The sequence below is a fragment of the Phocoena phocoena genome, chromosome 20 (genome assembly GCF_963924675.1).
Source record: "Phocoena phocoena chromosome 20, mPhoPho1.1, whole genome shotgun sequence".
Taxonomy (NCBI): Eukaryota; Metazoa; Chordata; class Mammalia; order Artiodactyla; family Phocoenidae; genus Phocoena; species Phocoena phocoena.
Window position 1 is genome coordinate 49456346 of NC_089238.1, and position 22292 is coordinate 49478637.

General features: G+C 46.4%; 1 protein-coding gene across 1 annotated transcript in view; it reads left to right on the forward strand.

Moving 5' to 3' along the window:
- Positions 1-870: 870 nt before the first annotated feature.
- VAT1L (vesicle amine transport 1 like) overlaps positions 871-22292 on the forward strand; it is a 146528-nt gene continuing 125106 nt past the window's right edge. Inside the window, exon 1 of the mRNA XM_065899199.1 lies at positions 871-1214. Within this exon, the coding sequence (XP_065755271.1) occupies positions 988-1214 (227 nt within the window). The 5' untranslated portion in view covers positions 871-987. The remainder of the gene's footprint in view (positions 1215-22292) is intronic.

Genomic DNA, 22292 nt, shown 5'->3' on the forward strand with positions numbered 1-22292 from the left:
ACTGCATCTTTCCTTAAACTGCCGTAAGGCAATCCCCCATCTTTTTTCCTTAAAAAAAAAAAAATCTAAGATTTTCCCGTGAGCTCTTTTTCAAAGGCCTCGATAACAAAAGACAAAAAGCCAGTTATTGCTGCGCATGGGCACACACACACACGTGTGTGTGTGTGGGTGTGTGTGTACACGACTGTGTTGCGGAGGGGTGCACACTGATCTGATCTTCTCGTGGCGGGGGAGGTCAAATCAAGAACAGGACCGCTTTCTGGTACTGAATTCTTTTTGGAGCCTCTTTAACGGCCCCAAATGGTGCGGGTAGTGAGAATTAGCCATCAGAAGATGCTCCTGGCGATGCCGTAAAGAGCATCCGCTATAACTCTGGAGGTCCTGAGTGCGAAGACCCTGGATTTGGACTCCTCGGGGCAGCGAGAGGGATTTCTAGTTTCCAGCTTCCAGAACCTCTCCTCTCTTCTAGCTGGGACTGATGGTTTGGGAAAAAGCACCATTTCCAGTCTATCCCGCCCGCTCCCGCATGTCGGTGGGAGAGGAAGCAACCTTGGGGCGGGGAGGCATCCTCCAGACTCAGACATTCATCTCTGTCCATTTCAAGGCGCCCAACCTGCACCGTATATAATGAAGTATTGCGCCCACAGCGGAGGACAAGGCGTCCTCTCTGCATGTTTAACTCACGAGTTTGGGGCAAATCTGGACTCTGGGTCTACGATCAAGAGCTTGATTTGACACTGGTTGAGAAACTGGAGTTGAGGCTTTGATCGGGCAGGGAAGAGCGGTGGGGAGCGAGGTGGGGCGGACAGTGGCGCGGCTCTTGGGAGGATTACGGCGGAGGCTGTGGACCGCGGCGCTGCTCGCAGAAGCTGCAGCCATTGCACCGCTGAGCATCCCACATTCAACAGGAGGAACCCGCGGGAGAAGAGCCCCGAGCCCCCCGCGCCTCAGCCGCTGCAGCCCGTGCGCCCCGCGCCCGCGCGCGCCATGGCCAAGGAAGGCGTGGAGAAAGCGGAGGAGACGGAGCAAATGATCGAGAAGGAGGCAGTCAAGGAGCCGGCGGAGGGCGGCGGCGGCTCTCACCGCCTCGGGGACGCCCAGGAGATGCGCGCCGTGGTGCTGGCCGGCTTCGGGGGGCTCAACAAGCTGCGGGTCACCAGGAAGGCCATGCCCGAGCCGCAGGACGGCGAGCTCAAGATCCGCGTCAAAGCCTGGTCCAGTATCCGCGCCTTTCTCTTTTTCTCTCTTTGCGCGCTCAGTGCTCCGGGGAGCAGGTGGGGGGAGAGCCTCCGTGGATACCCCCCTCCGCGCCCTCACCCGGGTCTCGGAGCCTCCCCGAGGCCCTGGGCCAGCTGATGCTGGGGAGGATGTTGAGAGGCGGCCCTCGCCCTCCCCGAGCCGGATCTAGGAGTGACCGGAGGAGCCTGTGAGAGGGGAAGGGTCGATGTGGCGCCCAGCGCTCAGGGTCTGGAAGATTGCGCCGCGGGAGCTCTCCGTGGGGTAGGACAGCTCAGCTGCCAGGAGAGGGTGTTTGACGATAACATGCTTAAAAAATAACCGTCGGCTTACTGTGTACGAGCTATCGTTTTTTAGAGTTTTATGTGTGCGATCTTATTTAATACTTCCTGGGACCCAGTGAGTTAGGTACCATCATTGCCCCCCATTACAGGTGCGGCAACCAGGGCTCGGAGAGTGATTTGCCCAAGATCATTCGGCCGCCACTAAGTGGCATGGCCAGGATTTGATACTGGACCTTTTCAGCCTCTATGCTATTGTCCTGGTGGGGCTGGGGACGAAGTGCGGGGCTGGGGAAATGCGTCCTTCCTCCTCACAGCTGCACACTCCCGTCCTTGCGGTCTGATATGGGGAAAGGAACTGGGAAGCATCCTAGGTACCCAGCATCTCAGCCCCGTGAGGGCTGAGGCCAAGACTGCTACTTCATCCCCCCCTCTTTCCCCACAGGCAAGATCTTCTGTGTTTCTCTGAAGAGGAAAAACACAAACAAACAAAACAACTGAATCTTCTCCTAACTCCTGCTGCCATCTCAGGAGGAGCTCAGCAATCTGAGTACCCTTCTATTCCCCACCCCTCCCCAGGGAACCTCAGACTGCCGCCTCCCTCCTGCCTTCCCCCTCCCCCCACCCCCCGAACCGGCTGGGATTCCTCCTGGAGTGTTTCAGCCTCTCTTGTGCTGTTACTATATGGTCATTTCCTTGGAATTCTGGGGAGGGAGGGCTCATCCCAGAGGGTTCACTGGACCACTACTCTTGAGTGAGATGGGCCCACCCCTTCCCATCGCGGTTTTTTAAAGCCCCCAACAGACACTGCTCCCTAAAAGCAGCAGCCAGCTCACCGGTTCCCAGGTTAGACCCCCAAACTCAGAATCTGGGAGCAATCTAGAGGCAAGAAAAAGGCAAAGGAGCTTCCCCTCCCCTTTGCCGCTTTGAGAGCAGACGCAGGTTTCATTCGCCAGACTGGAAGGAGGCTGGAGAGAGGCGGTCGCTGCTCTCTGGCTCACTCATCACATATGGGGCTGGTCATGTTTGACTCTAAACACAGGGGCCTCTCCCTGGGAAATTCAGGGCAGGGGACAAAGCTCTGGCCAACTGGGGGATCCTATACAGTTCTGTTCTGTTAACGCTTGCTGAACCAAGCTGGCTGATCCCAGAAGGCAGAGCTTACCTCTGCCCTGCTCACCAATAAATTCCCAGTACCCAGCGCAGAGCTGGGCACCCAGTATATCCTGAATAAGCTCTTGCTGAATGCCTGAGTTACTGCTGGATGAATGGATGGAGGAAAGACGCCTGGAGGGGGATTGTTGAGTCATTATTTTTCTTCACTTGCTGGTGGAAGAATGTCTATCTAGTAACATTAAAACTGTGTATTGATCATTCTCCTTCCTAAACCACCTATCAAAAATACTGTGTGTGTGTGTGTGTGTGTGTGTGTGATTTATGACCCTCCTCAAATTGAGGACTGGGTTCTAGGACTCTTTGTCAGAGTGTATTTTCAGGGAGTGAAAATGTTGAAGCTACTTTTTAAGAGAAGAGATTGTCATCCGCAGGCCAAATAGGTCTGGGTTCTCCAGCCTTTCGCTTACTGCATAAATGCTGAGAGGATCTGAAGCCTTTCGAAATAATAAATGTCAAGATGAAGGCCGGGAGACTGATTTTCAAAGCCAGACACTGAAGCCTGTGTTTCACTGGAGCCGTACACACACACACAATGGAATCACTGCAGATCCCCCACCCCAGTTGTTCAGAAAGCTAGCCAGCCATGGGGGGTGAGGGGGCGGATTTGGAATACAGGATTGCAAAGGCCCAGATTGATTTTCATTTCCCCCAGCTGGAAGCAGAGATAATCGGTTTTGCAAGGTGGGGCTGGAATCGGTTTGTGAGCATTGCCCGCTGGGCCCTTCTTTCTCCACTGGGTTAGGACTGGCTGGCCAAAGATGCCCATCGATTGTAAGTTTAGCCTTGGAGCCAGGATGACTCATTCTGTAGTTTTATGGATCAGCTGATCGCCTCCTGGATGAAGGTTTCCCTCTTATCTGTTCTCCCTCTCTCTCTCTCATTCTCTATTTTTAATGTAAACCTTTTATCATCAAATAGGATATGCTTTTTGCTAGAGAATAAACCACAGTTTATCTGAACTAGTAGTATTCAGACCTGGAATGAGGGTCCAAGTTGGTTACTGTATAAATTTCATGGAAACGGAAGAGAAGAGGCAGGGGGAAATACATATTTTATCTCATTTACCCCCTCATCTGTGGTCTAGCGCAGTAGGCATTATGGTAGAGCAAACTGAGGCCTGGAGATGTTCAGTAATTTGCTAAAACATCACACAGGTAGTAGAGATAGGATTTGAATCCTGGTTTGTTTCTCCTTAAAGCTCTGCTGTTTTCCTTTTATTCTATTTTGTCTCCCTCTCTGGAAAAGCCACAAGATATGTAATTTACTTCTCCGGACCTTTGGCACATAAGCTTGCTTTCTTTCCTTTCTTCAGTGAATATGGCTCCTTTGATCTGTTTATGTCTGGCTTAAGGAAACATTCTCTGGCCATTCCCAGAGTAATACGGCTTTCCCCCCAAAGTGGAGGCTTGATGGTCAAACGCAGCTCAGAAAGAACCACTGCGGGGTGTGCAGGGTGGGAGGGATAGCCCAGTCTTCCATCTAAATTGTTGCCAGAGCATCAACTTTAATGGGGAATCTGTTTCATCTACCATTCAGTGAACAATTTACACAGGAAGTGATTCAACTGGCCGAGGGGAAAAAGTGCCTGGCCTTTGGAGAAAGATGTATCCGTGTAACCTCGGTGAGCATCTCTCTCAACTTCTCCAAGATTTTTATGCCTCAACTGCAAAATGGGGATACTAAAATGAACATTATGGTGTTGAGAGGATCAGATGCAGGAAAGAGGCCCAAAGTTGGCACTAAGTAAACAGTAGTCATTGTGACTGTTATCGTATCTATGCCTGTATGACATATTTCCTGGAGACTTGATGACTTGGAGATGTATAATATAGGTAGTGTTATATCACATCTGCTTAGTGATGAAGAGTGAGACCTTCCTAGACATGAGTCCCAGCTCAGCCACCTGCTAACTGGCTATCCTAGGACTGGTCCCCTGGAGGCAGAGCCTGGGACAGGGATGCTTTTTGAAGTGGTTGATGTAAGAGGTGCTCTCGGGAGACTGGGAGCAAGGGAAGAAGGATGGGGCTGGGGAAGTAGCCAAGCAAGAGCTGGGTCTCAGCTGGATCCCACCAGGCGTTCTGGAGCATGAGTTGTACCATAGAGTCAATCTGACCTTGTAGCAATGGGGGAAGCCAAGCCTTCTGGGCCACACCTGCCCCCCCCCCCCAGCCCCTGTCATCAGTCGGTTCTGGGCTCTGGGCTGCTTTCCAAGGGGGGGATGTGGAGCCTCTGTTCCCCATGGAAGAGGGGACGGGGACTGCTCTGAGCTCTGAGCAGCCAGCTCGCCCAGCAGCCGGAGGATGGGTGCACGGCCCAGTAAAAGGGATCTGAGTGAGGCACAACCCGTGCCCTCTACACTGGCTGACCTTGACCCTGTGGCCTACTGCTCTAAACTTCAGCTTCCTGCTCTATACAACGGAGATAATAATAGCACCTCCCTTCAGAGTGCTGTAAGGGGGTTTCTGCTGCGTCACAATGAGCCCACGGTGCATCCGGACCTTTATGGTGATGTGTGGCACACAGCAAGTGATCAATGGATGCTAGACATTATTATTATTACTATAAACTATTATTCTTGGTTTCCATAGATACCTTTTATAGTCGCTATCATTCAGACCAGCACTCTTTGGAGAGTGAAAGGAACACTGCTAATAATTACTCTGGGATAGCAGGGACAAACTGGAACCGTTCTAGGCAAACCAGGGTTTGTGGTCTCCCCTGCCCTGCCCCCCGCAGGTGTTAAGGGTCTGGTCTATGCCTTTGCTGCCAGCAGTCTTGTAACAGTGGAGGTTCTTTTGGACAGGAGCTGGTGGGGTTCGAGGCTGAGAGTCTCCAGACTGGGCTGCAGGAATGTATTTAAGTGGCCATTAAGAAGCTGGTCTGTTTTGTGGCTCAAATTGGCTTGTGGTGGAAAGGCACTAATGGATTGGGGACATTTATTCTCCCAGACTGATTTACAGCAAGAGGCCACATGAAACTGCTGGAATGAGACCAACTGGATGAAAAATAGCTGCAGCCAGCAGCCAATGGCTCCATTGGCTGATCTGAAAATGGGCCGAGGGCAGGCCACGCTAGAGGAAAGCCAACAGATTGGTAGGATCCTAATATATCATGAGGGTAAAGTGCACTGGAGATGGGGAGGGAACTCATATCTATTGGGCACTTGTTAGGAGCCAGCAACTCAACTGCCTGCTATACACTCTTTGTTTCATTTTATCCTAATGGCAACTCAACAAGGTCAATGTTACGATCTCCATTTTAATAATGGGGAAACTGACATTCGGAGACAAGTTAAGATCACAAACTCTTAAGTGGATGAGCAGTATAAAAATCCAAGTCTGTCTTGTTCCTGGACTCTTTACATGTGGGAGTCTGATTACCAGGGAGACACACTGACAAAGGCACAATGGACACAGAGACAATGAAAGACCAAGAGACAGAGAGAGGCAGACAGACACAAAGACCGGAATCGGAAATACAGAGAGAGAACCATGGATGCATTTGACTGATATGAAGTATAGCTGATAAGACTCAAAATTGCATGGTGCCATCTTGTCTCCCAAAGTGGCCGTTGTGCTTCTGAACCACATTCACTTTCTGTCCATTTCCGTGGTCTGGGATGCTTTTGGGATCCAGCTAGGATCACATTGCTATGGCTGTTGACCCAGAACACCCGTGCTGATTCGATATAACCATCACTCAAGACACTGAGTTCCTTCCTCTGCCCCTGTGGCCTCCATTGGGCTATGGCTACATTGGCAACTTGAGTGCAGGATGTCACCAAACAACACAGCATTAAAGTGTCCCTGACAAGGCCAATCCAATGAAATATGGCCAATATGATCTTCCCTGAGTTTATTCAAATAAAGAAGTGGAGTGTATGAGGTTAAGTGACACAGATGTTTGTAAAACTGAGAAATTGCTTGGAGGGTCTTAAGACCAGAGCCAGGAGCCACTATGGCAGAGAGATTGGAATAAAGTGCTCTGAGTCACACTGAGCCCTGTTTGGTGATGAGAAGGTAGAGATGCTGCTTCTGGGGTCTTTCTTATTCATCGAAGTTTGCCTTTTCCCATTATCTTGTCCTCCCTGGAGAGGGCTGGTGATGGTGACAAGGTTTGCTCTTGATGCAATAACGGAATGGACTTCCTGTCTCCCCAGCAATTCGAGGAAGAAAGGAAGCCCAGAATCAGTGTGTCTTCTATTTCATTCAAAAAGGAAATGCAGAACATCTCACAGGACATCTGACATAGAGCAGGTTCCCATAAACAGCAGCCTGATCTTAATTAGAAGCCAATGGCAGTGGCTCATAATGGGCAAAGGGAGTGATGACTGATACTCAAGCTCACTCTACCCTCCACCGGCAGCACCTTTGGAGCAATGAAGCCTATCACCCTTGTCATTTTTCATCTGCCACTCACCCATGAGTTTATCATCTTTGCTTGCTATGAAAAAGGGACTCAGAGATGAAGTGGAAAGAGTGAGAGGCTACAACAGATCTGAGTTCTTACCCTAACCCTACCTCACCATGGCTGTGTGATGGTAGGCAGACAGCACCTTCACCTTGTGCGTATCCTCACGTTGGTAATAACACCCTCTTTTTGGTATTGTTATGAAGACTGGCTGAGAGGCTGTGAAAGTCCTCACTGCTCCTTGCACATAGTGGGCACTCAGTAAAAGTTATTTTCCTTCCTCTGTTACCGGGGCTGCAAAAGACAGAACTGGGACACGACCCCATCCTCCCATTCCCTGTCTTGATAATCTCCCACCAAACTACACGGGCAGCAGGGACTAGGGTGCTGGCTTTTGAGTCTTATGCCCAGGGTTGGGAATGGATTTGGACTGATGTATTGCTACCCTAACACCAGCTCTGTGTACACTCATTTGGGGGTAGCAGCACAGATTTCTCTGATAGCTGGGTGTGCAAAACAGCCCAGCCTCTGGAGTTTGGTTCACACTCATCCAGAAGAGCCCAAAATCCCACGACCTTTGGGCAAATCACTGACATTCAGCGCCAAAAACAAAGCTCACCCAGACATGGGGAATAGCGCCCCCGTGACCCCAAGTTCCTGCCACTTCTTATTCTTCATAGGGATCTTTTTTGGCATCTTGGCATTTGTCATAGAAGAAAACGTTTAATTAGAAACAAGAAGACGCTCTTCCTAGGAAAGGGCAGTGGGCGTGTAATCTCAAATTAGTTTGATTCCTCTGTGTGTGATCTCACACAGAACATCGGTTGGAGCCATGGTATTAAAATGAGTAAATGTAATGTTTGAAGGCCCAAGAGACAAAATAGATGCTCCAGTGAAAGGGGCTGTTTCATCTTTAAATGTGATATTTTCTTGATGACAGCCTGCAGTGAACTTCTGTCCTCAGTCTCCATCTGTCAGTGACCCTTGATCTCTCAGCCTAAGCCTCTTCCCCAGCACTGTCCTGGGGGCAGGAACATGAGAGTCAGTGGTTCCCCAGACAGAACCCCCTTGGCAAGTTAAAGCATGGGGTCCTCTTACTCCTGACTTCTCCAAACACCTGTAGTCCCCAGAGCCCATTGCAGGATAATTATCTTCTGTGAAAGGAATGATAATGATTCATTTCTTGGGCTGGCACTGAAAAAACACCCAAACTGGATGGGAGGCAGGATGCTTTTGGTTATAAAAGAGTTAATGTTTGAAGTGAAGCAGATGTGGATTCAAGTCCTGAATCTGATCATTTTAGCAATCTCTATAAACTTGGGGAAATGACTTACTCATTTGGAACCTCTGTAACATGGGTATAATTATAGTCCTTACGGGGTAATTTTGTGTGTGTCAGGATCAAAAGAGAGATCATGTCTAAAGTATTTAGCAATGATGTTGGCATATTTAATATTTGTTGAATGAATGAAGTCCTTGTCATATAGTGTACGTTTAATATATATTAATGGTGTGGTAAGGAGGAGATGCAAAAAAATAGGACATTAGAAAGTCCCTCCATGTGTCATAAAGTTTTCTGGATGGAGTCCCTAGTCAGATTCCACATGTCTTCCCTGAGGGGTACAAGACCCTAACATCAAAAGTAGCCTGGAAAGAACGTGCCACCATGGCATGACGTAAACAAGAAGATCCAGATGAATTCCTGAAGGAACAAGAGAGGAAATGGAACCCAAATGCATCGTGCTCCTACCGTGTTCCAGAAGCTGGGCCAAGCTTAGGGACTTTCAAAAAGAAGACCAGTCACTTTTGCTCTGACCTCTCTTTCCTTCATTTCAGCCTTGGTGACTGTCACGATGAACTTGTCCCTGGACTTCTAGGCTCTCCCCTTTCCTGACCCTTCCATCTTTTATCTTCTCTCTCCTCATCTGTTAGCTTCATGTGCTCCTACTGCAATGAGCTGCCTTCTTGAGACTTGGAAAGATGGTGGCCTTTCGCCCCAGCTGCCTTCTGCAAGGTTAGCAAGCCCCACTGCAACGAGAACTTTCTTCTCCCAATTTTCATATATCAAGGAAGGAATCTGATTGGCCCTTCATGAATCACATACCAGCCCCTGGATGTCCCTCTCTCTGTTTGGCCCAAGGGAGTGAGGTGCTGTGATTGGCCACATTTGTGCCCCATTCTGTTCTATTCTGACCTAGAAGAACGGGGCCTCATGATTGACAGCCCCACCAGGAGCTCATGAAGCGTGTGTGTGTGTGTGTGTGTGTGTGTGTTTGGGGTGGGGGTGGGGTAGATACTCTAAATGGAATGGAGGGCAGTTATCAGACAGCGTGGGTAAGAGACACACTGGACTGATCAAAACGGCAGTCATCATGGGGATAGAAGATGCTTCTTCACCCAGGAAAAGTGAAGAATCAGGCAGGGGACTGGAGAAGGCAGCTCCATTCCCTGTCTTGGGACTTTACATCTCTCAGCACCAAGTTACTGAATCGTATTAAATAACGTATATAATATTTTCAACTTTGAGGCCCATCATCTTTAAAACCTCTGGTCATCTTGGACATTCCAGAAACTCTCTCTGTTCTCATTTAAGTGATGAACACCAAGCCTGGGGCTTGGGTAACAGTAGGCGCTCAATCAGTGTTTGGGGGAACGAGTGAATATACTGGGTTGCCCAAAAAGTTCGTTCGGGTTTTTCTGTACCATCTTATGGCAAAGCCCAAACAAACTTTTTGGCCAGCCCAATGTTACTGACTTTCCCCAAATTGTTAGTGTACATTCTGGCAGAAGCGGCAGTGTCACTTGTAAATGTGGCGCTCCTAATACAAACAGTGGCCCGTCCACGCCAGTGTGCCTTCAGCCTCCCCTCTGCCATCTCAGCTTTCTCTGACAGAAGTCTACATCTCTCCAGCACGCACGTCTTTGAGTGGGGACTTTAAAGAATACCAAAGGAGCTATGTTTTTGGAGAGTTTTACTTCTCCTTGACACAGTCTGTTCTCTTGAAACTAGAGATCACTTAAAAAAAAATAAATTTATTTATTTATTTATTTTTGGCTGCATTGGGTCTTCACTGCTGCACACGGGCTCTCTCTAGTTGCAGTGAGCGGGGGCTACTCTTCGTTGTGGTGCGCGGGCTTCTCATTGCGGTGGCTTCTCTTGTGGCGGAGCACGGGCTCTAGGCACGCGGGCTTCAGTAGCTGTGGCACACGGGCTTAGTAGTTGTGGCTCACAGTCTCTTGAGCACAGGCTCAGTAGTTGTGGCGCACGGGCTTAGTTGCTCCGCGACACGTGGGATCTTCCCGGATCAGAGCTCGAACCCGTGTCCCCTGCATTGGCAGGCGGATTCTCAACCACTGCGCCACCAGGGAAGCCCCTAGAGATCACTTTCTGAACCCTCTAATAACTACTTTCCCGAGGCTGGGAAATGTGGGCCTCTGACTTCTCGAGATTCTCTGTAATCTCCTCCGTATTGCCGTGCGGCTCCATCGGGGACCGGAGGCTGGGGCTCTTGGAGAGAACCTGGCGTGCTGCTTCTGATGACGGTTATTCCAAGAGCACCTGAACTCAAGTGTTCCTGTGATGCTGGTACACCTGGGGTCGCCAGGCCCTGCCAGCCTGGGTGTTCAAACAATATTTCACTAAACTAAACGTATGGTGGTAACCCTTGTGTAAGATACCCACACATCAAATCATGCTGTCCACCTTAAATTAATACAGTATGCCAATTACAGCCCAGTAAAACTGGAAAGTAAGTGAATAAGTATTTCAAGCTATTGGGGGAAAAAAAGCCCCTTTTAAAACAGTATGTCCGTGACTCTGTTCCTACCTTCCTTTGTAGGTATCAGGCCCCCCACCTTCAACACCTCCCAGATAGTTGCCGGGGTTTCTTAGGGGGTGTAGCTTGGATGCTCAGAAGCACAGTTCTGGCTCCTCCCCATAGACCAAAGCCGCCCAGCATGTTTCCCCGTTTCTTCTCCAACCCAGGTGGAGCCTGGTTCTCTGCTTAGGCTGTGGTCCCCTTTCCACCCAATACAGGTTATAAAGCAGCATGTGCTACCTTCTGTATTAATCCTCCTCCTGTTTGGAGCTAATAATAATGACAGTCTTGTCATTAATCATTTATCATCATTATTATCATAATGACCTTTACTGAGTGATTTCTATGTGCCGTGGGCACCATATTAAGCGTTCTGTAGAAATTTCTACAGAAATTTCTTTCCAGATAAAGGGAAAGGATCAGAGAAATAAGGGAACTTGCTAAAGATCACACATCTCATAAGACAAAGGGAGCTGGGATTTCAGCCAGGGTTTGCTGAAATCAAACTTCACTCCCACTCTTCACTGCTCAGTCCTAGACACAAGCCCCCGAAGTTGAAGGGCAATCTGAGTTGGACCAAACACCACATTCAGAGTCAAACCTTCCTCTTGCATTGCCACAGGCTTCCTCATCTAGGCTTCTGTTCTCCAACTCAGATTACCCTTAGGATGAGTTTTTCTCTTTCCCCCAGAAGGCTTATCTGCTCTTCATCCAAATAGATACATAGTGGGGCTCAGACACTCTAAATTCTACAGTAAACTCTGATGAAACTTTCAAACTGCACTCTACAAAGCCTCCCGCCCTTCCTCCCAATGCAGACACACCTGCTTCTTACAACAGACAATCCATCAAGTAACGGACTTAAAACAATAAAAAGATCCCTGTCTAAGATCAGAAAGAATTGCTTTTCATTTATCTATGCTACACATAGTTCAATCAGCTAATGGGGAGTTATTAAACCCACTGTTCCTATCATTGGTCTGAATGATTTCGTAATTGGATTCTCTGTATCCTCCAGCTAAACTGAATAAAACTGTTCCAACTGGGGACTCTGTACTAAACTCTGACTCAACGTTTCTGCAGCCAGAACCCAGGATGCGTAATGCAGCTAAAAACGTGCCCACCTTCCCAAAGACAGCCCTTTCTGCTTTCAGATCCTGGAGAACATTTCTGTCTGCCCGCAGAGGAGACGTCCCATGCCCCTGGGACTGCTCCTTCGTAGGAAATAACGAGCAAAGGCAATTTGCACCCCCTTACCCACTGAGTCCACATCTCTGCCCTCAGCCAACAGCGTTTATGGGACACTTGACTTCTTCTTTTTGCTCTTTTAACATTTTTTGTTCCTTTTCCTATTCTTTTTTCCTTTTGTATCCTAGATTTAGCTGGCATGATTCACCCTTGAATAGAAACCCAGTTTCCAGTATAACTGAGAAGCACGGTCAAATTCTGTTGAGTCCTTTAGAAAACACCAAAGCTGGATGCATCCGTGCTACGAAGAAAAACTTCTCGAAAAACTTCTCTTCCCGTTTAGATCCGCTCACTGCCTCCTGCTCCCTCCAGACTCTCTCCCTGTGCTCTTGAAACTCTCCCAGATTCTCAAGCCCTGCCCTTGCTATCTCTTGTCTTTTGGATCTATCTTTGCTCACCTTTCACATCTGTTCTTTTATGTTCCAGGATAAATATTTGCTCTTCCCAAAGCACAGCAATCAAGCAGGTCTTTGTTCTTCTCGGCTTTCCCCTTGCTACACGACAAGGCTGCCAAGCAATATTCCCTCTAGCAGAAGGAAGGAAAGAGCTTGAATCACTCCTTGGTGTTTCCCTACTTACACCTTCAGTGGAGGAATCATCGTTGGCAAGGCTAGAATATACCCTGGGCTAAGCAGAGAACGTGGGAGAAATGGATTTTAAGGCAAACTCTCTGCCTTGGAATTGCACACAGTCCATGAGGAAGACAGCAGGGCAGTGACTGTGCTACTGCCTCCTTCTTAGGCTAATGAATTTTTTTTGTTGAAGTAGAGTTGCTTTACAACGTTGTGTTAGTTTCTGACGCACAGCAAAGTGATTCAGTTTTACATATACATATTATTTTTCATTCTTTTCCTTTATGGTTTATTACAGGATATTGAATATAGTTCCCTGAGCTATACAGTAGGACCTTGTTATTTATCTATTTCATATATAGTAGATTGTATCTGCTAATTCCAAACTCCTAATTTATCCCTCCCCCACCCCCTTTCCCCTTTGGTAACCACAAGTCTGTTCTCTATGTCTGTGAGTCTGTTTCTGTTTCGTTAATAAGTTCATTTGTGTCATGTTTTAGATTCTACATATAAGTGACATCATATGGTATTTGTCTTTCTCTTTCTGACTTCACTTAGTGTGATAATCTCTAGTTGCATCCATGTTGCTGCAAATGGCATTATTGCATTCTTTTTTATGGCTGAGTATTATTCCATGGTATATATGTACCACATCTTTTGTATCCATTCATCTGTCGATGGACATTTAGGTTGCTTCCATGTCTTGGCTATTGTAAATAGTGCTGCTATGAATATTGGGGTGCGTGTATCTTTTTGAATTTGAGTTTCATCTTTTCTGGATACGTGCCCAGGAGTGGGATTGCTGGATCATATGGTAACTCTATTTTTAGTTTTTGGTTTTTTTTGCGGTACGCGGGCCTCTCACCGCTGTGGCCTCTCCCGTTGCGGAGCACAGGCTCCGGACGCACAGGCTCAGCGGCCATGGCTCACGGGCCCAGCCGCTCCACGGCATGTGGGATCCTTCCGGACCGGGGCACGAACCCGTGTCCCCTGCATCAGCAGGCGGACTCTCAACCACTGCGCCACCAGGGAAGCCCTATTTGTAGTTTTTTGAGGAACCTCCATACTGTTCTCCATAGTGGCTGCACCAATTTACGTTCCCACCAGCAGTGCAGGAGGGCTCCCTTTTCTCCACACCCCCTCCAGCATTTGCTATTTGTAGACTTTAACGATGGCCCTCCTGACTGCTGTGAGGTGGTACCTCATGGTAGGTTTGACTCACATTTCTCTAATAAAGGCTAATTACATTTAAATACTAATTAAGAAAAATTAAAAGTTCAGTTCCTCACCCACACTAGCCACACTTCAAGTGTTCAGTAACCACACATGGCTAGTGGCTGCCATATTGGACAGAGCAGATACAGAACATTTCCATCACTGCAGAATATTCTTTGGACAATGTTGCTCTAGTCTACCTTATTCGTTTTCCCACTGAAACAACTGTTTTAGGAAGCATAGTTTTTATCAGCAGCAATGACTTAGGAGATAGCTGTCATGTTATAGCAAAAATGGACTGTTTCTCTGTGGGAACCCTGCCCCTCTGGGGCTCCAGTGAGAAGTCAAGCAGTAAGCGCTTTGCACTGTCTCATAATGCTTCCTCCCCTCATGGAGAGGTGGGATGAGGCTGGAGAGCTTGGGAGAATGGAAGCAAAGGGCGCAGCCATGCCTAAGTGACACTTAGCTGTGGAACCTCCATGACTCCTGCAAAGCGAGTTAGTAACTGCCCTCCCTGTGCTAGTTGTGACCCGTGTCCCACTGCCTGTTAGGGAATTGTCATACTGTGAAGTCATTTATTTCGTTGATCTCTGAACTCTTGGGAACCAGAGATGTCATTGTCACTGTTGTAACACTGTCACTGTTGTCCTGAGCCAGGTCCCAAATCATGGAAGGTCTGTTGAATTTAAATTAAATTAGTTTGAATGTTCTACACAACCAGTCACTGCCAGGCATCTGTTTGAAGTCAATGACTCCGTCAACATCTAACCTGGACCACAGAGATTTTAACCTTTTCAAGAACCTTCTTAGGAATAAATACCTGCTGTGTCCCCAGGAGAGGCTGAGAGTAAATAAATAACTCCAGGTCCAGAAATCAAGGGGTCAGTCTTGGACAGCTTGTTTTGGACCCATTCATGCCATGCTTTTCTGTTTCTGTTGAAAATGGCTCTTGATATTTAGATTCTCAGTGTATCTCCTTGGTCTCTTTGTTCCATGTTTGAAATACTACCGATGTGGTTTTTTTGTTTGTTTGTTTTTTGTTTTTTTGCGGTACGCGGGCCTCTCACTGTTGTGGCCTCTCCCGTTGCGGAGCACAGGCTCCGAACGCGCAGGCTCAGTGGCCATGGCTCACGGGCCCAGCCGCCCCGCGGCACATGGGATCTTCCCGGACCGGGGCACAAACCCGCGCTCCCTGCAACGGCAGGCGGACTCTCAACCACTGCGCCATCAGGGAAGCCCCCTACTAACCCATTTTTGAGATGAGGAAACTTAGGTTCAGGGAGAGGAAGCTACCCACGCGAGGAGGAGCCAGTAAGCAAAAGCGAAGGATTTAAATTTAGCTTTGGTGACTGCAGAGGGTGTCAGCAAAGCTAACAATTCTTTGGGAAAGCCTTTCCGGGGCTCATTGTTTTGACTCCATGGTAATCTTGTCTGTGAGCCCATCTCCTGGTGACCGGGTGAGCTCTCTGGCTACACTTCTGTAAAACCACTTATCACGCTGCATTGTGAGCAGCTTTCATGATTCTGTTTCCCCATGAGAAATTGAACCCCCTGTTAACTGTGGGTATCCAATACTAAGTGTCTGCTCTGGATATAGTAAGTGCTCAATGTGATAGATGAGTCGAGAAGTCCCCTCTTTGTAACTGGGAAAACTGAGTGATGCTCTCTCAGAAGAAAAGCAAAGGGCAGTAGCCTCTGGAGACATCACTTGCTTTCATCCCTTGGCTTTGTAAACCTCAATGCGCCTCCGTTTTGTTCTCTGTGAGATGTAGGTAATGTCGTGTATCTCTTTGCCTTGTTATGGTTGTTGGAAAAATTAAATATCACACTTATAAAACACTGAACACCATGCCTGATACACAGCACGCACCACATAAATGTTACCTACTACAATGACTCACCACCAATAAGTCCTTTTCTCCCCATGCCCCATCACTTGAGGAATTAGAATGGGGATTTCTAGGGATTCTACTAGCTTCTTGGGGCCCCCCGCCCCACCCATCACAAAGCCCTATATGAGAACTGGTCTCAGAAAGGGTCCATTTCTTCTTGAACAGTCTTCTTTCTGGAAACAGCTGATTTGGGGCTACTTAAAGCAATTTTTCTCAGTGCTGATGGCACGTGAGAATGTGTGCTTGGGTGAAACAGACTCTCAAAGTTAGAGCCAGGATGTACACGTTAAAATATATATATCACCACGATGATCCTGACATGCATCCAGAAAATGATTATTCTTGAAGCTTGGTCAGCCTGCACCCACATGGTCCGCAGTTATTGCCGCTGGGGGAGGGTACTGACTGCCGTCGCTCACAGAGTGAGGCTCACGGTCTTAATACAGTATTTGTTTAACATGAATTCAAAGTATCTTGGAGATGTTTCAGAGAATCATAGAGGTCACGATTTAAAGAAACTTAAAAAATGTCAGCTAGTCCTACGTCTTGAATTCCCTCCATGAGCTTCACAAACACCCTTAGTAACCTGGAACGTGACAGCCTATCCAACATTTCTTTTTAAATGATTAACTTCAATAAACAAAATTACTCTGTCAAAATCTTCTACAAGTTTCTGAATGCTTATTCTCAACTTCTGTACACATCTTCTCCCGACCGACAGCGACTAGTTCAAAGACCGGCATCCGTGCATGGACCACGTTTTGATTAGCTTTCATGTAGTGGAGGCCGGAGCAGTGATGATGTAGAAGAGATGGGAGAATTGCTGGAGTGGTGTTTGGAGCAGCGAGAAGAGATGAGATGAGGTGCGCAGTGGAGGGAATGACTTTGCTGTCCAATATTTTAATCAGCAGTTTAGACATAAAAATCAATGGCATGAAAACTGCATTTTCAGAGGACACAAATCCAGGAGGAAAAGCCAATTTTTTTGGATGAAAGAAGTAGGATCCAAGAAAGAGCCAGACAAATCGGAATGATGAATCTAATCTAATAAGACCACATTTAACATGAGTAAATATAATTCTTTGGACTAGGATCAAAAAATTCAACTGCCCTAGAGGACGAGAGAGCTTTTCATTTTCTTATCTGTTTAATCATCATCTATTAATTTTTACCTTGCCTCATTCCAAAGACAGCTTGAAATAGCTTAAAAAGAAATAGATAGGGTAGCGATCCTCTAAGTGTGCTTCCCAGACCAGGAGCAGCAGCACCTGGAAATCTGTTAGAAATGCAAATTCTGGGGCTTCCCTGGTGGTGCAGTGGTTAAGGATCCACCTGCCCATGCAGGGGACACGGGTTTGAGCCCTGGTCTGGGAAGATCCCACATGCCACAGAGCAGCTAAGCCCATGCGCCACAACTACTGAGCCTGCGCTCTAGAGCCCGCGAGCCACAGCTACTGAGCCTGTGTGCCACAACTATGCAAGTCCGCGCACCTACAGCCTGTGCTCTGCAATAAGAGAAGCTGCTGCAAAGAGAAGCCCGTGCACCACGACGAAGAGCGGCCCCTGCTTGCCGCAACTAGAGAAAACCCACGTGCAGCAATGAAGACCTAACACAGCCAAATTAATTAATTAATTAATTTTTAAAAAAAGAAAGAAAGAAATACAAATTCTTGGACCTCCCCCATAGACCTACTTAGTCAGGAATGCAGGGATGGGGCCCAGCAATCTGTGTGTTTACAAGTACTCCTGCGAATTCTGATGCACAGTCAAGTGTGAGATCGAATCTAATAGAGTTGAAGATTTATTTTAATGGGAACTCCAAAGCATTCAGAAAGTTAAGATGAAGTTGAGTGTTAGGATAACATAGAGAATGAATGCCAGGAAGCTCTGCAGTGTGTGGGGAGGGGTGCTACAAATTTGGTTCAGAGCTTCCTAGTAGCCAATGCAAAGAAAGAAATATAATCAGTTTCTACACTGCACTGGGCCTGTAAGAGCCACACAAACAACCTTTGTGCTGAAATTTGAGGAAAAATTCTGTCTTCATAAAGAAGAGAATGTGTATTTTAACAAATATTATGTTCAACAATATCCCTTCAGTAAGTAAAACAGTGGGTTACTGAAGGTTGTTTCTTTGGCCATGTATCTCCCAATTGAACCAATGATGGGGCAAGATTAGGGATTTCTATTGAGTGTGAAATCGAAATATATGATTGGGCTCTATTGAGCTGCATCAGTAAAGAAGCAGTCTTCTGGAAGAGGAAGGTTTTCATCGTACTGTTCTCCGTGTAATGGTCTGAGTGTTTGGATTCCTGTGGTCCATGCTGAGGATACTGATGATCTGAGGGAGGAACAAGACGGCAAGAGATCTAAAATCCTTTCCCATGAGCCACCCCTGCCTTCCTTTCACCTGGAAAATAAAAGGGGACCTTCTCCATATCTACTTGCCTCTTCTTTGCTAAATCCTTCACTGGGCCAACTTTATCTCAAATTGGAAAATTAATAAACTATAACTGGGCTGATTCCTCTGTCACCCACTTAGTGGTGTCCTTTAAGAAATAATTTATAAGCTTTTGCACAGCAAAGGAAACCATGAACAAAACGAAAAGACAATCTACAGACTGGGAGAAAATATTTGCAAATGATGCAACCGACAAGGGATTGATTTCCAAAATATACCAACAGCTCATACAGCCCAATATCAAAAAAACAAACAACCCAATCAAAAAATGGGCAGAAGACCTAAATAGACATTTCTCCAAAGAAGACATACAGGTGACCGACAGGCACATGAAAAGATGCTCAACATCGCTTATTAGTAACGAAATGCAAATCAAACCCACAATGAGGTATCGCCTCTCACTGGTCAGAATGGCACCATCAAAAAGTTAACAAACAATAAATGCTGGTATAGAGAAAAGGGAACCCTCCTACACTGTTGGTGGGAATGTAAATTCGGGCAGCCACTATGGAGAACAGTATGGAAGTTCCTCAAAAAACTAAAAACAGAGTTGCCATATGATCCTGCAACCCCACTCTTGGGCATATATCCAGACAAAGCTATAATTCGAGAAGATACATGAACCCCTATGTTCACAGCAGCACTGTATACGATAGCCAAGACATGGAAGCAGCCTAAATGTCCATCAACAGATGAATGGATAAAGAAGATACATATATACATATATATGCATACACATATACATACATACAATGGAATACTACTCAGCCATAAAAAAGAATGAAATCATGCCATTTGCAGCAACATGGATGGACCTAGAGATTATCATACTAAGTGAAGTAAGTCAGTAAGAGAAAGACAAGTACCATATGATATCACTTATATGTGGAATCTAAAAAAAAATGACACAACTGAACTTATTTATCAAACAGAAATAGACTCACTAACATAGAAAACAAACTTATGGTTACCAGAGGGGAAAGGGTGGTGGAGGGATAAATTTAGGAGCTTAGGATTAACAAAGACACCCTACTGTATATAAACGAAACGACAGGGACCTACCTATATGGAAACGAATCTGAAGAAGAATATATACATGTATATGTATAACTGAGTCGCTTTACTGTCTACCTGAAACATTGTAAGTCAACTATCCTTCAATAAAAAAAGAAATAAATTATGTCTTCTTTGATATTATTAGCATATGCAACGGAAATTAACAGAGCCCAAGCCAGAGCTTTGGGGACAAGAATACACAGCAGCCTACCATGGTTTATAGGTAACAGAATGACAGCCTAGTGGTCAGAAACTCCAACTTTGGAGCCATATAAAAAGGGCTTGTACCCCAGTTCTGGTACCTACAATAGGGCCTTGGACAAGGTACTATACCTTCTTCAGGCTTAACCATCCTCCTGAACAATATGGAGATGAAAATGGTCCATACCTTAATACCCAACCTGTAGCATCATCGTCAAGTGAGCAACATTTGTTGAGTCTAGTAGAACATGAAATGAAGACAGCTAGACATCTCCCATGAGACTTTACAGGGTTGACATCCATCACTTCATAGATAATAGAAAACAAAGTACAGACGCCAAGGCTAGCTTGCCTTCCTTCAGCTTCTAGATAGAATCTGAGCATCCCAAGTCAGTGTCTTTTACCAAGACCACCAAGCATCTCTTCCTCTCTACCTCAGCTTTGATTTTGATAATATTTTAAGCAGAGCCCACAGATAAAGAACCATCAAGCAAACAGAGTATGAGAGCTGGGGTGGGGCCGGGAGGGGAGTGGGCTTCACAGACGGAGCCAAGGTCCCGCAGCGCACTGATGGCAGTGCAGGAAGTGGAACCCACGCACCCTGCATCTGTTTCCTTCCACCATTTTTCTCTTAGTCTTCTTGCCCCTGATTCTTGACACTACTGATTTTAGTCACATTGAATTTACTTGCGTTGCAGATTTCATGGTGTCATGGGGTATAAGATAAGCAAGGAGCTTGAAGATCTCGATTCAGGTCTCAGCTCTGCCATGGACTAATTGTGTTGTCTTTGGCATAGTCAGCTTTCTTATTTGAGGCTCAACATTCACATCTGTCTAATGGGAATAATAATATCTGCACTTCTTGCCTTTCTAGGATTGTTACAAGGTTTAATGAGATGTGTATAAAAGCACCTAATAGACTGCACTACGCTATACAAATGAAAGAGTTATTTTGTAAAGAGACTCTGCCTCCAAATTTCCCTCATTCTGTGTTTTGAGTTTTTCAGGGTCCCTTTCTCACACCTCGGCCTTCATTCCTTCAGGATGCTAAGTCTCAGTAATAACCCTTTAAGCCTATTATTTGACTAATAATTTAGTGTGGGAGGGAAACAAAACAGCCTTATCTTTATAATTATACCAATATTTGAGAAACATAGGATTACTTAGAAGACCATTACATCAAGCGCTTCGCAGCAGTGTTTCTTTTTGCAATGCTCCCAAATGTTTAAGAGCCATGTAAAAATTAGGTAAGAGAGACATTTGACAATTACCCCTGATATGGGCCTGAGTCATCAGGCAGAGTCATTGCTACCCCCTCAAAATTTCCAGGTGAAAAATCAAATTATCTTAGCGAATACTGGACACTATAATTATGATGATGTATGGCTTGATGTGCCCCTGTGTTTTCCTGTTGTGTTGGGGAAAAAAAGTGTTTGACAGACCCAAGTTTAAGTTCATGGGTTCACCATTCATTGTCTGTGTGGCCTTGGGCAAAGAACTTATTATCTCGAAACAATGTTGCTGGTTTTGTTTGAAAAAAGAAAAAAATGAGGTCAGTAATGGCTGTCCAGTGGGTGATTTAGGGTTATTGATTATGGTATTTGTTTTAATTTGTATTTTGGTTTCATGAGACAGAGACCATACACATAACCTATTATAAAGACATGCGTGAAGTATCAAAGGAACTCTTGGATATTTGGGGCAGGAGGCACGTGGGGCTGGGTTTCACCACATGTAGAGACTGAACCCTTCCATCCTTGATAACTCAGCAGTGAGGTTTGTATAACTCACCCTGGTATAGCCTGTTAGGTTGGCTCTGTGACCCAGCTCAGTTCTATTTTTTTGACATCCTTTCTGGTACCAAGTTTTTCTCCTGATGCATGTTTCCCAATTCATAGTTTTTGAGAGAACATACAGTTCTCAGGCCAGCTCATTTACTTTATACTGAATGGGCTCCTGCTTAGATTGTGAATGGCCACTCCTCCAACATTGGGTCCACCACTGGGTCAATCAGTGGGCAAAGAGACAAGAAGTCATAAACCTGGTCCCTTGGATGTGCCCCTTCGTCAAGGGCAGTGGCTGAAGTTTCCTTAGAGACGGAGTAGGGCGTCATCTGTGAGGGCGCAGTTTCTAGGCTTGGCTTCGATTCGGATCCTGACTTTGACAGTTTCTAAAGATGCGACCTTACACAAGTAACAATCTTGTTGAGTCTAAGTTTCCTTATCTAAAAAATGGATATGATAGTTCACACCTCGTAGGAGTGTCACTGAGTCTTAAATAACAAAAGGGAAGTGTTTAGCACGGTTTCTGCCACGAATTGAACCCTCAGTAAATGCTGGATAGGTCCATATCAGGAGGAGGTGTGTGGGCAGGCACCATGAAACAGGTCTGATGCAACACATAAGGGTACTTCATTAACAACTGTTCACCTCCTCTGTGTGTTGAGATGAACAACAGTGACCCGTCCTCTGTCCCCTGGGATACACCTCCTTCATGTTTCTGTCCTCAAGTTGGCTGGCATTCTCCACGATCCTGACAGAATCACTGCATGCCTCACTGACAAAATGGGATGCTACAGGATTTTGTAAGGTCTGCCTTAGCCCTTCTCGCTGGAATCAAGTAGCTGGCTCCCCGTTTACTATCACTGGGCCCACTTCACGCTGCATGGAGATTGAAGGCCGCCGTATTGAGCAGCGTAGAAAGCGTCTAGGATGCAGCCTTCTCCAGGG